This window comes from Lampetra planeri, chromosome 64 (genome assembly GCF_965212315.1).
Source record: "Lampetra planeri chromosome 64, kcLamPlan1.2.h2, whole genome shotgun sequence".
Classification (NCBI taxonomy): domain Eukaryota; kingdom Metazoa; phylum Chordata; class Hyperoartia; order Petromyzontiformes; family Petromyzontidae; genus Lampetra; species Lampetra planeri.
In genome coordinates this window covers 1,426,743-1,443,399 of record NC_136170.1, presented here as the reverse complement: position 1 = coordinate 1,443,399, position 16,657 = coordinate 1,426,743, and the positions used below count along the sequence as shown (strand labels likewise).

Genomic DNA, 16,657 nt, shown 5'->3' with positions numbered 1-16,657 from the left:
TAGCGCGCTGCGCTACGAACCTGGAGACCCGGGTTCGATTCCCGCTCACGGCCAACACTGTTGACGGTTATTTGAACCGGTCCTGGGCCTCCCCTAGGTCGACTCAGCCTTAAATGAGTACCTGGTGCGGTGTGTAAACATTGCCACTGGGGAGACAAAGGCGGCCGGGCGTGGTGCTGGCCACCCACCCCCTCGTGTACCGTTCCGGCCTTCATAGGTGCTCGCTAACAGCACTTGCCCCTACAGTTTGTTAAGGCTATACGGGGGATCTTTGTCTTTGTACCTGTGTGTGTACCTGTGTGTGCACCTGTGTGAGTACCTGTGTGTGTTCCTGTGTGTGTACCTGTGTCTACCTGTGTGTGTGTACCTGTGTGTGTGTCTACCTGTGTGTGTCTACCTGTCTGTGTGTACCTGTGTGTGCGAGTACCTGTGTGTGTGTACCTGTGTGTGTGAGTACCTGTGTGTGTGTGAGTATCTGTGTGGGTGTGAGTACCTGTGTGTGAGTACCTGTGTGTGAGTACCTGTGTGTGTGTACCTGTGTGTGTGTGAGTATCTGTGTGGGTGTGAGTACCTATGTGTGAGTACCTGTGTGTGAGTACCTGTGTGTGTATCTGTGTGCGTGTGTTCACTCACACCAGGTACCACGAGTGCTTCTGAACCTGTTCAAGCTGCTCAGACGGGAGAGAGACAGGGAGAGAGGCACAGGGGGAAGGGGAGAGACAGGGGAGATGGTGGGAGATAAAGAGAGAGGCAGGGGAGAGACAGGGGAGAGTGGGGGAGATGGTGGGAGATAAAGAGAGAGGCAGGGGGAGGGGTAGAGAGTCAAATTAAAAAAAGAGGGGAAAGATGCGGAGAGGGGAGATGCAAGGAGACACAGAGGAGAGGCAGGAATGGGAGGGGAGAGGGGAGAAAGGAGGAGAGAGAGAAATCTGTCAGTGCAAAGTCTCCGATGGGGCTTCATCCCGTACGCACATAGACACGCACAACAACAGCAGCAGCAGCAGCCGCCGCCAATCGCCACAAAGCGGCGGTGACGTCACCACGGCCCTTGTGCCAGGCTATGTGCACGTTAAGGCCACGTGAAGCGTCGCACAGACACACAGACACACACACATCACACACAGCTAGACATACACAGCTAGACACACACAGCTAGACACACAGAATCTCAGTCGACGTTCCGAGCTGAGCGTCAGGTGCGTTTGGAGTCGTTGCCCGTGTCCTCTGCTCTTAACCCCATGGAACACGCTACGGACACGCTACGGACACGCTACGGACACGCGTGTGGCCCACGTGGAGGGGGGGGGTGACAGTCCCCACGTAGTTGCCACTGCAATTTAGTGGCCTAAAATACAATGTTTTGCTCCGGATGATCGCTGCAAAGTATGCAAAGTATCATCTGTGTTTTGATTTAGTGCGCTGATCTTAAAGGTGCATTGAAAAATGTTGATACTCCGACTGATGCTCCTGCTGTTGTGGAGTGACTCATGCAGTACATGTTGTTTTCGTCGTTTATTATGAAAATTCGGTCACAGTTCCTATGACCACTGTTTCATTGCTTTTATGGCTTGATTTTGGTGATTTTCGAAAAGTGTATTGGTTTGGCCATGTTTGTTTGTTGTAGTACAGAGTTAGACTGATGGCCTTAATCTAAGTTGTCTTGTGGTTGTTGTTTGACTTGCATCCCACTGGGATATTTGCACACAGCGTTGGTGTACGGTGATTTTTTTCTGCAATATTTTGCTGTCTTTTCTTGAATTTTCTGTTTGCACTTAGTCACATATTCACTTTAAGATGTTTTTTTGTTCATGTCTTTGTTTGTTAGCGGTTGCACCCGATTCAAGAGCCGAATGGCTCACAGGGCTATACCTAATAAATAAACTTTGAAACTTTGTGGGGGGTGACAGTGCCCACGTGGGGGGGGGGGGTGATGGTGCCCACGTGGGAGGGGGGGGGCGGGGGGGGGTGACAGTGCCCACGTGGGGGGTGGGGCAGTGCCCCGAGCTCACCTGAAGCCTCTTCTCGGCGTCCACCTCGATCATGCCGCGCAGCAGCGCCTGGCAGTCGGGGGGTATGAAGTGCGGCATGTGGAACACGCCGCGCTTCACCTTCTCCAGCAGCTGCCGCAGGTTGTCGTCGTCGAACGGCAGGGCGCCCTTGGCCCGGAGACGCAAACACAACACGGAAGACACAAAGACCAAAGGCCCTCCCCGGCGTGGACTTGACGCACCGTCGAGGGGGTGGCAAGCGCTGAGGGGTCGCGGCGAGGTGAGGGGTCGCGGCGAGGTGAGGGTTCGCGGCGAGGTGAAGGGTCGAGGCGAGGTGAGGGGTCGAGGCGAGGTGAGGGGTCGAGGCGAGGTGAGGGGTCGAGGCGAGGTGAGGGGTCGAGGCGAGGTGAGGGGTCGAGGCGAGGTGAGGGGTCGCGGCGAGGTGAGGGGTCGCGGCGAGGTGAGGGGTCGCGGCGAGGTGAGGGGTCGCGGCGAGGTGAGGGGTCGCGGCGAGGTGAGGGGTCGCGGCGAGGTGAGGGGTCGCGGCGAGGTGAGGGGTCTCACCACGAGCAGGGCGAAGAGGATGACCCCGCAGCTCCAGACGTCGGCCTTCCTCCCGTCGTACTTCTCCCCCTGTGGGCGCCACCACCGCCACCACCGCCACCACCGCCACCACCGCCGCCACACAGAGAAGGCCGCGCGTGATTCCCCTCTCGTTTCTCGACGGATAACAACGACATTGACTCGCACCGCCACCACCACCACCGCACTGCCACCATCGCCACAGCCACCACCACACACCGCCACCACCACACCACCACCGCCACTGCCGCCACCACCGCCACCACCACCACCACAGCCATCACCACCACCACCGCACTGCCACCACCACAGCCACTACACAGGAGAGGGATACTCACGCGGATGACTTCAGGGCACGCGTAGTGGGGGGACCTGCACACAGACAACGAGAGGGGCGGCAGTTGCAGCGACAACACGAGGCCACGGCGGCGACGGCGGTGACCATGCTGATGAGGGTGGTGATGGCGGTGACGATGAAGGTGGCGATGACGATGCTGATGAAGGTGACGATGGCGGTGATGATGCTGATGAAGGTGGCGGAGATGCTGATGATGATGGCGGTGATGATGCTGATGAAGGTGGCGGAGATGCTGATGATGATGGCGGTGACAATGATGATGATGAAGGTGGCCATGATGATGAAGGCGATGGCAGTGATGATGAAGATGGCGGTGACGATGCTGATGCAGGTCGGCGATGATCCGACACCGGGCCTCCCCAACGTCGACGGCGGTGGCGTGGTGGATGGCATCGCGGCCATCCACCACGCCACCGCCACCCTCGTGGCGGCACTCGCCCCCCAAAGGCTCGGGTCAAGGGGACTCATCCGTGGAGACGGATCGCCTTCGAGTCCGCGCAGGGCTCACCCGCAGCTCGTCTCCAGCAGGCTGTCCCCGACTTGCAGCGACGCCATGCCGAAGTCGGCGATGCGGATGTTGTTCTTCTCGTCCAGCAGCAGATTCTCCGGCTTGAGGTCCCTGTGGCTTTTGGCACAAAGGCAAAGACAAAGATCCCCCAGCCGTGAAGCCTCAACGGACCCTTGGGGGCGAGTTGCCGTTCGCGAGCGGCACCTAACGAAGGCGGGTTGGCCGGCACCACGCACCGCACCAGGTCACTCGTTTGTGGCTGAGTCGATCTAGGTGAGCAGGCCCAGGACCGGTTGTTCAGATAATCGTTACCGGCGTTGTTAGCCATGAGCGGGAATCGAACCCAGGTCGCCAAGTTCGTAGCGCAGCGCAGCGCTAACCGCTACACCACCGCACCCCACACACGCACACGTGTACACGCACACACAATACACATGTACACACACGTGCACACAGACACGTGTACACACATGCCGTGCCGGCCTTCAGGAGGTGCTCGCTAACAGCACTTGCCCCACGAGTCTGCTGAGGCTATACGGGGGAACTTTGTTTAGCGTGTGCATGTACACGTGCGTGTACACGTGTGTGTACACGTGTGTGTACACGTGTGTGTACACGTGTGTGTGTATCATCGTTCATTCGCGATGATCGCGCTCAACTATCCGGACCACCGTGCTGACCGCTGGTGGTGGCGACCTGTGAAGGGGCGTCACGGTGGCTAGGAGATGTTAACTACCTCGCCTGGTACGCAGGAGGTCGTGGGTTCGATCCCGACCCTGACGCCTGCTGCTGTTGTATATTTGGAGTTTGCGTCTCTCATCATCATCATCATCACTATGGCTAGGAGATGTTAACTCCCTCGCCTGGTATGCAGGAGGTCGTGGGTTTGATACCGACCCTGACACCTGCTGCTGTATATTTGGAGTTTGCGTGTCTCTCTCTCATCATCATCATCATCACGGTGGCTAGGAGATGTTAACTACCTCGCCTGGCATGCACATAATCATCGTTTAAACCGCGTTGTGGTGCCGGCACTTGGGGCGAGCCGCTCGCTCACCAGATGGAGTGGCTGTGGCAGAAGTCGAGGGCCGAGATGATCTGCCGGAAAAACCGGCGCGCTTCCTTGGGCGTGAGCCGCCCCTTCTTCACCAGGTAGTCGAACAGCTCCCCGCCAGACACGTGCTCCAGTACCAGGTACCTGCACAGCGGCCGCAGTCAGTCACAAGCTGTTGCAATGCAGCCACAGTCAGTAGCAGTCAGCCGCAGTCAGCCGCAGCTATGTCAGTCGCGGTACAGCCGCAGTCAGTCGCAAGCAGTCGCAAGCAGTCAGCCACATACAGACACGTGCTCCAGTACCAGGCACCTGCACCGCAGCCAGCCACAGTCAGTCGCAATGCAGCCGCAGTCAGTAGCAGTCAGCCTCAGTCAGTCAGTCAGTAGCAGTCAGCGACAGTCAGTCGCAGTTGGTCACAGTCAGCTAGTCAGACATGTGATTCAGTTCCAGGTACCTGCACCGCAGCCACAGTCAGTCGCAATCCAGCCGCAGTCAGTAGCAGTCAGCCTCAGTCAGTCGCAGTCGGTCACAGTCAGCGACAGTCAGTCGCAGTTGGTCACAATCTAGTCAGACACGTGCTCCAGTTCCAGGTCCCTGCACCGCAGCCGCAGTCAGCCACAGTCAGTCGTAATCCAGCCACAGTCAGTAGCAGTCAGCCGCAGTCAGTCACAGTCAGTAGCAGTCGGTGACAGTCAGTCGCAGTTGGTCACAATCAGCTAATCAGACACGTGCTCCAGTTCCAGGTACTTGCACCGCAGCCGCAGTCAGCCACAGTCAGTCACAGTCAGCCACAGTCAGCCGCAGTCACGGTGGGAGGGGGGCGGGGGGCCACCCACAGGTATTTCTTGTTCTCGTAGACGTCGTAGAGCTTGAGGACGTGCGGGTGCTCGATGAGCTTCAGGATCGCGATCTCGCGCTCCACCTGCCGCGCACGGACGCACAGAGAGGCCGACAAGGCCGTGATCGATATACTGTATATAAGAGGGAAATATGTAAAAAGAAAAATTTGTGAATATGTGTCTGTTCTAAATTTTTAGCGTACTTCCCGACATGAAACAAGCTTAAAATTTGCCATGTGGGTACTTTCCAGACTGTACACCATGCACAAATTATAAAAATACACTTTTGTTGTTTTGGGGGGGAGGGGGGGCGCAATAATGGATATATTTTGCACGGCAAGTGAGCTGTGACGTCACATCTGTGTCATGTCACCCGCATGCAGCAGCGTCACGCAGTGGGCCTGGTGACGTCACGCAGTGTTACTGATGACGTCACGTAGTGTGCCTGCTGACGTCACGCACCCCCCCCCCCCCCACTCCGCGTAGGCCGTGTATTAATCTAAGACAAGATTCCAAGTCTCGGGCGAAGCCGGGTAGTAAAGCTCGTATTATAATAAATATTGGGGGGGGCACATTCCCCCCCAATATTCAAATATGCTCAAAATGTCCCCCCCCCCCCAATATATTGCTATAAAATCGATTTCTGTTTTTTTGTGGTTATGGTTGTACTTTATTAATCCCTAATCTCTGCCATTACATACAATGAAACAAGAAATAGTAAAAAAGTTAAAACAGAGCAATGTATTAGACAACTATTAGACATTATTGTAAAAAAAAAAGTCCATCCCATGTGGTAGTGAATTTTTTAATATTTTAGGTAGGAAATTCGTTTTCAAATTTAGATTTATTTTCTGAGGGGCGACCCTCAGACACCCTGGAAGATTTGGTCCCCCCCAATGTTGACTACATGGCTACGGCCTTGGAGGGCGATGATGGGAGATGGGAGATCAGAGAAGAATGATCCGCGCAGAGAGAGAATGATAGGAGAATGATTCACGGGGAGAGAAAAGGATCCACAGAGAATCAGAGAAGAGAGAATCAGAGAAGAAGAATTAACAGAGAGAGAATCAGAGAAGAATGATTCACAGGGAGAGAAAGAATGAGAGGAGAATGATTCACAGAGAGAATGAGAGGGAATGATTCACAGGGAGGCTACCTTCATGAGCACGGACTCGCTGAGTTTTTCTCTGTTCACAATTTTCACCGCCACCTTGCGTCCCGTCACGCTGTGGATCCCCAACTTGACGAGCCCTGCACACGCACGCGGGTGTCGTGTGGGGTGGTGGATGGTGGGTGGTGGGTGTGGGTGCGGTGTGGGTGTGCATGGGTGGTGGGTGGTGTGGGGTGTTGTGTGTGGGTGGGGTGTGTGTGGGGTGTGGGTGGGTGGTGGGTGTGGGTGGGTGTGGGTGGGTGTGGGTAGGGATGAGTATGGGGTCGGTGGGTGTTGTGTGTGGGTGGGGTGGTGGGTGGATGTGGGTAGGGGTGAGTGGGGTTTGGGTGGGTGTTGTGTGTGGGTGGGGTGTGGGTGAGTGGGGTGAGTGGAGTGGGTGGTGGGTGAGTGTGGGTGGGTGGTGGGTGGTTGTGGGTGGGTGGTGGGGGGTAGTGGGTGGGTGGGTGTGGGTGGGTGGGTGGTGGAGGGTAGTGGGTGGGTGGTGGGGGGTAGTGGGGGGTGGGGTGTGGGTGGGAATGACAGGAACAGCAGCTGGGTTAGATTCCCAGGTTCACATTTGGGCGAGAAGTTGCGCAACAAAGCACGTGGTGTGTGGGCGTGGTTATTATGTTTGACTACGCCCCCCCCCCCCGCTGCATAGCCCCGCTCCTTTCCCTGGGAAGCAAAAGCCAAGATCTTCTCGTACGAGCCTTGACAGACGTTTACTGCTCGCTGCTTCCTCGTCTCTCCATCTTCCCTTCTCCCCTCTCATCATCACCACCCTCTCATCACATCACCACCACCCTCTCATCATCACCACCACCCTCTCATCATCACCACCACCCTGTCATCATCACCACCACCCTGTCATCATCACCACCACCCTGTCATCATCACCACCACCCTCTGATCATAATCACCACCCTGTCATCATCACCACCACCCTGTCATCATCATCACCACCCTGTCATCATCATCACCACCCTCTTATCATCATCACCACCCTCTCATCATCACCACCACCACCACCACCCTCATCATCACGACCACCCTCTCATCATCATCACCACCCTCTCATCATCACCACCCTGTCATCATCACCACCACCCTCTCATCATCATCACCACCCTCTCATCATCACCACCCTCTCATCATCAGCACCACCCTCTCATCATCAGCACCACCCTCTCATCATCACCACCACCCTCTCATCATCATCATCATCACCACCACCCTCTCATAATCATCACCACCACCACCCTCTGGGTGTGGGGTGGGAGGGGTGGGGCTGGGTGGGGAGGGGCTGGTCACCCCGTGGTTCCCTTATAAAACTCAACGTTTAACCTACTCACGCCGGCTTGTGCCCGCCCTCACAGTCGGCCATATTTGCGGAATACACCACGCTGCCGTTGACGCTGGCAATTGGCCGAGCAACCCAACGTTCCTACCAGCTCCCTCCGCAGGAATGTGTTTATTGTTGAAGCAAAATAGACATATTTCCCGGAGCTCCGCGTTCACGTTTCAGTCTTTGCACAGAGCAGTGTGCGGCAGTGTTTTACAACTTCGTATAAATATATTGCATTCATTCTAAGCACGATTTGTTTTCACCGCCGAAACTCTGAATGTCATTCCGCCCACACTGTGTGACTATGTCATGAAGTCAGAACACAGTGTGGAGAGATATTATGGAATTGCATTGACAGACGGCGAGAGGAACACGTGGGCTACATAAAGCACACGGGTTCATGACATCGTCATCCACTCTGCTAGGAGAGGTAAGTGGGGCCTGGGTAGGATGCGTCACGGCCAGAAGGGATGGCGGTGATGATGGTGATGATGGTGATGATGGTGATGATGGTGATTATGATCGATGGTCGAGGCTAAACACATTTTTTATTTGACCAGGTAAGGCCCCACTGAGCTATGCAGCTCTTCTTTTTAGAAGCGACCTGGTTATCACAAATGGTAGCTCAACGAAGTGGGCTTAACACGTGGACATTTATAAAAGCAAAAATGCTGTAAACGCGTTGTGGTGATTCTAAACGTGGAGGGGGAAACCGCAGGACCTGGAGAAGAATCCACGCGACACTGGGAGACAGACACTGCAAATACACAGCAGGTGCCAGGGTCGGGATCGAACCCATGACCTCCTGTATACCAGGCGAGGTAGTTAACATCTCCTAGCCACCGTGATGATGATGAGAGATGCAAACTCCAAATATACAGCAGCAGGCGTCAGGGTCTGGATCAAAGCCACGACATCCTGTATACCAGGCGAGGTAGTTAACATCTCCTAGCCACCGTGATGATGATGAGAGACACGCAAACTCCAAATATACAGCAGCAGGCGTCAGGGTCTGGATCAAAGCCACGACATCCTGTATACCAGGCGAGGTAGTTAACATATCCTAGCCACCGTGATGATGATGAGACACGCAAACTCCAAATATACAGCAGGCGTCTGGGTCGGGATCGAACCCACAACCTCTTGTGTACCAGGCGAGATAGTTAACATCTCATAGCCACCGTGGCAGGCAGAGGACAGAACGTTTCCGAGAGGATGACCACCGCGGAGGAGATGGAGCGACGAGACGGAGTGACGATGAAATCTGATGAAGGCATCCAAATTCTGGACACCTCCATCCGGCGCTGGATCGATCACGGCTGACGACGACGACGACGATGAAAAATATTGAACAAATACTGAAAATACACGGTAAAGTCGTCATGCTCAATTCCTCTTGATATGCAAATTCTTTTGTCAAGGCGCTCTTCCCCCTCCAACCCAGCTTAAATATACGCTCCAAGCCTGGTGGTGTTTCATTCAGACGCTTTCTTCCCGACAGACATGTTCTTCACCTGAGGACGGCTGCTTGCGTTTTGGCCGAAACGTCGTGAGAATAATTTTATTATGTTTTATTTTTATTATTTTATCATTTCCCTTCTACGTGACTTTACCGAAAGAACCAAGAAGAGGAAGGGTAATATAGTCGCGGAAGAAGAAGAATAAGAAATAATAACGAGGTTTGGAAGAAGACGCGTCAACGCAATTGGTCGGGCGCTATTGCGCTCTTAATACCGCGCGGCCTGAATGATTCAGCACCGCGGACAGCGCCCGGAGTGCTTCTAATGCATTAGCAGCCAGGGGCCGAATCGGCGCGCGCATTACGAATTCTGAACGCAAAGTCGTCATTCTCACGCGTAACGCAGTTGACTGCGACTCCAAAAACTCTGTACGTCGCGGGTTTAACCGCCAGACGTCTCGGATGACGACTCGTATCGATCAACAAAACCCTCAAAAGCAGCGTGATGATAAACGCAATGAAAATGATTGTTGTTGTTGTTAAAGCATCGGTTCATTTTGTTTGGTGATCGTATGGGGTCAGAACCGAAATGTGAACAGAGACAGGAAGAGCAGGAACACGTGTATGAGAGAAGAGACTCGGGCTAAGGACATCATCAACATCGATCTTCATCCTGGCAGTCGATTGATCGCGATGCTGAAGTTTTACAGAGAGAGAGAGAATAAGAAGTGGGTTACAGAGCACTAAGCGTCGTACTGACATCATCATCATCATCATACTATTCTTCATGTTGGTGTTAGCCACCCGTCACCTCGCTAACAGCACTTGCCGCCAGAGTCAGAATCAGAATGTTGTGTGTTTGCTGGAGCAATCCGATAAGATATAAAGCTCTTTTTCACAGAGAGGCAGTGGTCGGGGACGTTACAAAAACACGACAGCACTGCAAAGCAAAGGGAAGGTAAACAAAACACTTTTAAAACATATATAAATAAAACATAACTATTTTTTTTTTCTAGATTTGAAGCTTTCGTGACTGCAAGGATTCATATTCTTATGTTTTTTCGGTAAAGTCACGTAGGTAAAAAATTAAAATTAATAAAAGTCAAATTTTTTATTTATTAATAATAAATAAATAAAAGTACTAAATAAAAATAATCATAATTAGTAAATAAATAAATATTGCTCCAATAACTTCTTTTACTTTTTTACCTACGTGACTTCACCGAAAAAAACCCTAAGAATATAAAACTATTGTGTTTATCTTAGCAGGCAAAGCACACTGAGGCATGCCCTTCTTTTTTGCAGAAGCGACCTGACCGATCACAAACGATAGCTCAACGAAATGGCCGATCCGCGTGATGGTAACTCACTGCAGCGGCTCACTCTAAATAAAGTCAAACGCGCATCTTCTCCAGATGTGCTGCGGAAGTCTGTCAAAACATCAACACGTTGGTGGTGGGGGCGGCGAGTGGGAGGAGGGGACGAGGATAAATATTTATTTTATTTTCAATTCCGCTGCGAATCCAAGTGACTGCACGCCATGCGATTTCGATGCGGGGCCTTCAATCCGAGGCCGAGACGCACACGTGGCCTTGACGTGCACCTAGCCTGGTACAAGGCACCGTCGTGGGTGACGCCGCCGCTGACACTGAGCGGCGAACGGCGGCGGTTGTTGTTGTGCACCTAGCCTGGCACAAGACGCCATGGGTGACTTCGCCACCACTGAGTGGTGAACCGCGGTTGTTGTTGTTGTGCACCTAGCCTGGCACAAGTCGCCGTGGGTGACGTCGTCGTCACTGAGTTGTTGTTGGTTGTTTGGTTACAAGCGCGAGGAGCGGTGGTGCAGCGGTTAGCGCCACGCCGCGCTACGAACCCGGCAGAGAGCCGAGTTCGATTCCCGTTCAGGGCCAACACCACCGGTGACGAGTATCCGTGCCGGTCCTGGTCCTGGTCTTGGCCCTATAGGTCGACTCGGCCTCAAATGAGTACCCGTCGGAGCGAGGGAGACAAAGGCGGCCGAGCGTGGTCCTGGGCCACCTACCCACCCTGCGCTCGTGTGCCGTGCCGGTCTTCATAGGTATTCGCTAACGGCACTTGCCCCCAACTGGCTATTCAAGGCTATTCGGGAGAGCTTTGTCTTTATTTTTAGTGGTGACTCTGCTGACTGTGGGGGGGTGGGTGGAGGGGGTGGGGGGCAACACCCCAATCACATGACCACTAAAGTGGGGAAAATTGGGGGGGGGGGGGGGCGATTCCTGTTACTCAGCAAAAAAAAATATCGCCTGAGTCTCAAGACTCCCTTGCAGGAGGGTCGTGCCAAGCAGGTCGCAGTTCGGACGCGAAGCCTGCTACGGATAGACCGAGAGAGAGAGGGATCGCGAGAGATACATAGAGATCGTGAGAGAGGGAGCGATAGCGAGAGAGACAGACAGAGAGAGATACACAGAGAGAGAGACACAGAGAGAGAGAGAGAAGGGCAGGAGGGTGCCGAGAGGGTAAGAAGTGGTTGGGGCCATTGTGTATAGAGCGATCAGATAGTCAGACGTGGATGCATTGAGAGGAGATTGAGTTGAAGTGAGATTCGAGATAGGGATAAGGCCATTGAGAGTGGGCGAGACTATAACTAATAACTCAACTATTTTTTTTAAACTGAGATTTGTAACTCTTTTTCAGAAGCGACCTGGTGATCGCAAATGATAGCTCAACGAAGTGGCTCATCACGTTCATTCTAAATTTGGAGGGGAAAACCCGGAGGACCCGGAGAAAAATACACGCGACCACAGGGAGAGAGAGAGACACGCAAACTTCAAATATACAGCAGAAGCAGGCGTCAAGGTCGGGATCGAACCCACGACATCCTGCACACCTGGCGATGTAGTTAACATCTCATAGCCACCGTGTCGACTAATGGAGATAAGGACCTGGGAAGAGATAGATCCGGGGGAGAGCTGGAGAGGCATCGGCACCTCGAGACGAGGAGAGACGTGGCGATATTCGCTGCACAGAGATACAAATGGGATGAGCGTGACGGGTCGGGATTTGTGTGAGAGAGAGGGAGGAGATGTATAGTGACTGCCATAGAGATATACAGATGTGGTAGTGGTGGTGGAGGTGGTAGTAGTGGTAGTAGTGGTGGTGGTGATGAGAGAAACGGCAGGGAGTGACGGGGACACTGAGATGCATTTCGGCGAGCGAGAGACAGGGAGAGAGGTGGAGAGACACTGAGAGAGATAGAGAGACGAGGGGATGGGAGATCGAGAAACGCGATATGCACATTGAGAGGGTGACCGTGAGATTGAGATACTACACCCGGAGGGAGAGTTAGAGAGAGTCTGGGACATTGAGAGACATGGCGATTAGAGAAATGTAAACACGTGGCATAGAGAGAGAGAAAGTTGAAGATAGCCTGGGACATTGAGACATGGCGATAGAGAAATGTGAACACGTGGCATAAAGAGAGCGAGAGTTAGAGAGAATCTGTGACACTGAGAGACATGGCGATTAGAGAAATGTAAACACGTGGCATAAAGAGAGAGTTTGAGAGAGCCTGGGACACTGAGAGACATGGCGAGAGAGAAAGAGAGAGTTTGAGAGAATCTGTGACACTGAGAGACATGGCGATAGAGAAATGTGAACACGTGGCAGTTTTAGAGATCGATTGAGGAGAGAGAGAGGGGGGGTGTTGCAACCAGAGCCATTCAAGAGATAGACACGGGGCTCGGACATTGAGAAAGAAGGGTGGAGGCTGGGGGTGGGCGGTGATCGACACGGGGAGAGAGAAACGTGATCCGTGACCGTGTGCCACAGATAGAGAGATAGAGAGTAGGGTGAGAGGGGATAGAGAGAGGGGGTAGAGAGGGGGTAGAGAGAGAGGGGGTAGAGAGAGGGGGTAGAGAGGGGGGGTAGAGAGGGGGGGTAGAGAGAGGGGGTAGAGCGAGAGGGGGTAGAGAGAGAGGGGGTAGAGCGAGAGGGGGTAGAGAGAGGGGGTAGAGAGGGGGGGTAGAGAGGGGGGGGGGGGTAGAGAGAGGGGGTAGAGAGGGGGGGTAGAGAGGGGGGGTAGAGAGAGAGGGGGTAGAGAGAGGGGGGTAGAGAGGGGGTAGAGAGAGAGGGGGTAGAGAGGGGGGGTAGAGAGAGGGGGTAGAGAGAGGGGGTAGAGAGAGGGGGTAAAGAGAGGGGGTAGAGAGAGAGGGGGTAGAGCGAGAGGGGGTAGAGAGGGGGTAGAGAGAGGGGGTAGAGAGAGGGGGTAGAAAGAGGGGGTAAAGAGAGGGGGTAGAGAGAGGGGGTAAAGAGAGGGGGTAGAGAGAGAGGGGGTAGAGCGAGAGGGGGTAGAGCGAGAGGGGGTAGAGAGGGGGGGTAGAGAGATAGGGAAGGGAGTAGGATGAGCAGAGCGTGCTTCTTGATGTTTGTGTGTCTACGAAGAAAGTAGCACAGATTGATTTGGTTGCACAATGATAAAACATAAAGCAAAGCAATGGAAAAAACTAAAAAACTAAATGATGAACGAAGCAAAGTGCCGACTAAACCGAGCATTTTCTCGTTTCCTTTGATCGATAAAATAAGTAATATTTAAAAATACTTTTTTTTAAACACGCTTTAATGAAATGTACTAGTAACGGCAGAACTCCACGACTCCAGGAAGTGGCCCCGAAGCTTGCCACAACGTTAAATGGCCGTGGCCAATTACAGCCAACGTCAGTTGACCGTGGACAATTAGAGCCAAGCCGAAACATAACATGTACAAATGAATGTTTTAAAATATATTTTTATTGTTTATGATAGAATATAGTATTGTCATCAGTATGACGTAAATATACCAAGTTTGCAGTCGATACCACATTGGGAAGTGGGTTAAAATTGAGTGACAAGATTTGAGGATACAACAACGACGACAACAACAACAACAACAACGACAGACAGACAGACAGAGTGAGTTAATAGAAAGCGTGCAAACATAATAATAATAATAAGAGAGCGATCGGGAGAATGTGAGAGAGGAGATGTTGACACAGACAAGAGGATGGGAGAGATTAAGAGGGAGAGATCATGAAGAGAGAGGTGGGGTGGGGATGGAGCATAGTGGGACTTTGAGAGAGGTCGAGAGAGTCACACGCGGGGGAGGGGGGAGGAGGACACGGGGATTCGTGGCTATGCACGTCATTGACAAAAGACAAAGGTCCCCCAGGTAGCCTACACAGTACGTCGGGGCAAGTGCCGTGAGGGAGTAGCAAGCGCCTATGAAGGAGGACGGCATGGGACGTGAGGTGACGGGGGGGGGGGTCCGTTGTTTTACACACTGCGGCAAGGTGCACCTCTAAGGCTGAGTCGGCCATGGAAAGCGGGGCAAGTGCCGCCGGGTTCCTAGCGCAGTGCGCTGACTGCTGCGCCACCGCTCCCTCGCATGCCCATTGACACAGACAAAGACAAAGATCCCCCGTGTAGCCTGTAACAGACTGTTGGGGCAAGTGCTGCTAGCGAGCAGCAGCTATGAAGGCCGGAACGGCACACGAGGGGGTGGGTGACCAGTGCCACGCCCGGCCGCCTTTGTCTCCCTTAGTGGCGATGTTTACTACACTATACCAGCTACACATTAGAGGCGGAATCGATCTAGGGGATGCCCAGAACACACGAACGCGGGGACAAACACACAGACACACAAACACACACACAGACACACAACTAAAACAACCGCCATTCGCCGCTAAGTGGCGGTGACGTCACCACGACGCTTGTGCCAGGCCACGTGCACCTTGAGGCCACGTGAAGTGTCGAACGCCCGCTGGCAGGAGGTCACGGGGCAGACCCAGGTTTCACGGGTCGACTGACTGAGATGACCGAGATGACTGGCTGATGCACCACCTGTGCCCCCTACTGTACCAATTTGCTGTGCTTTAGCCACCCGACGCTCCGCTCGTTGTTGTGAGCGTCGCTCCTCCGCCCTCCGTTGTTGTTGGAGGGCAACTGCCTCCAACTGCCCAGTAGCGTCCTTCACGAGCCTCCACAGAGGCCGATCTTGACACCGCTGGTACCAGTCATCGGCAAGTCCACTCAGCTCCACGTTCTCCTGTACCACATCACTCCATCTCTTCTCTAGCCCGTGCCGCGCCCGTTTAGCCCCCTCGATCCGGCCGAACAAAAGCTGTTTAGGCATGCGGTGGCTGGGCATGCGGGCTACATGACCCAGCCAACGCAGCCTTGCCTGCCGGAGGAGCTCACCGATGGGACTTTGCCCAGATCGTTCAAGGATTTGTGAGCTCCTCACACAATCCAGCCTGGTTAAACCCAGGATGGATCGTAGGCAGGCCAGCCTAAATGTTTCCAACCGGCGAAGATGCTCCATTAGGGGGGTCCACGTTTCGCAAGCGTAGAGAAGGGAGGGAATGACTGTGGGCGAGAAGACCTGAAGCTTCGTGCGGAGCGACAGACCAGGTAGCTTCCACACAGCGTTACGCAACCGATGAAAAGATATTGCCGCTCGACTGATTCGGAATGAGACCTCTGCTGTTAAACTGGAGCCGGTCATAAGCATACTGCCCAGGTATGGGAAACTCTCCACTCTCTCCACTACTGCCCCATCACCGATTGGGAGTTGTGGGGGTGGAGTGCCCGATGGTACAAAATACCCAGGCAGGTGCTTAGTTTTGGTGGGGCTGATGGCAAGGCCCCACCTCTTAGTGGCACGCTCCAGTCTCAGCAGCAGCGTCTCAAACTCCTATGAATGAGCAGCTATTACCAAATCATCGGCATACATAACGTGGTTGACCAATAGAGAGCCATCCCTTGATCGCACCCGGGCATCGATCAGCCTCCCATTATATCTGTACCAAATGGAAATTCCCCCGGTACAGCTATTGAAGGCTTCACGAAGTACGTGGTCAAAATAGATGTTAAATAATGTGGGAGCCAGATGACATCCCTGTCGCACCCCAAGGTGTACAGGGAAAGGCTCCGACTCCCGGCCACGTAGATTCACCTGGGCCCGCTCACCATCATGAAGGTCCTTAATGATCGTAAGCAGAGGGTCAGGGACTCCGAAAGCACGAAGAACAACCCAGACTCCAGGCCTACTGATGGTATCATAGGCCTTGACCAGGTCAATAAAGCAGAGATGTAGGTCTTGTTGGAATTCCCTACACCTCTGCTGTAACAGACGGACAGAAAATATGGCATCCGTGCAGGACCGCCCTTTCCTGAAACCGCATTGGGGCTCCGCAAGCCTCTCCTCAGCGTGCCTAGCAAGGCGATGTTGAATAATCCTTGCCAGGACCTTTCCCGGCACACTGAGGAGTGAGATGCCCCTGTAGTTGTTACAGTCTGTGCGGTCCCCCTTCTTAAAGAGGGGGACCACCAGGGCATCCTTCCAATCCTGCTTCTCTC

The 16,657-nt window shown here is 53.6% G+C and overlaps 1 protein-coding gene across 1 annotated transcript in view; it reads right to left on the bottom strand.

The window, feature by feature from the left end:
* LOC144737049 (serine/threonine-protein kinase BRSK2-like) overlaps positions 1-16,657 on the bottom strand; it is a 34,354-nt gene that overhangs the window by 15,401 nt on the left and 2,296 nt on the right. The window contains exons 2-9 of the mRNA XM_078619698.1: positions 6,486-6,580; positions 5,327-5,412; positions 4,494-4,634; positions 3,437-3,553; positions 2,909-2,942; positions 2,553-2,621; positions 2,010-2,156; positions 634-668 (exon numbers count right to left, since the gene is read on the bottom strand). Coding sequence (XP_078475824.1) covers positions 634-668; positions 2,010-2,156; positions 2,553-2,621; positions 2,909-2,942; positions 3,437-3,553; positions 4,494-4,634; positions 5,327-5,412; positions 6,486-6,580 — 724 coding nt within the window. The remainder of the gene's footprint in view (positions 1-633; positions 669-2,009; positions 2,157-2,552; positions 2,622-2,908; positions 2,943-3,436; positions 3,554-4,493; positions 4,635-5,326; positions 5,413-6,485; positions 6,581-16,657) is intronic.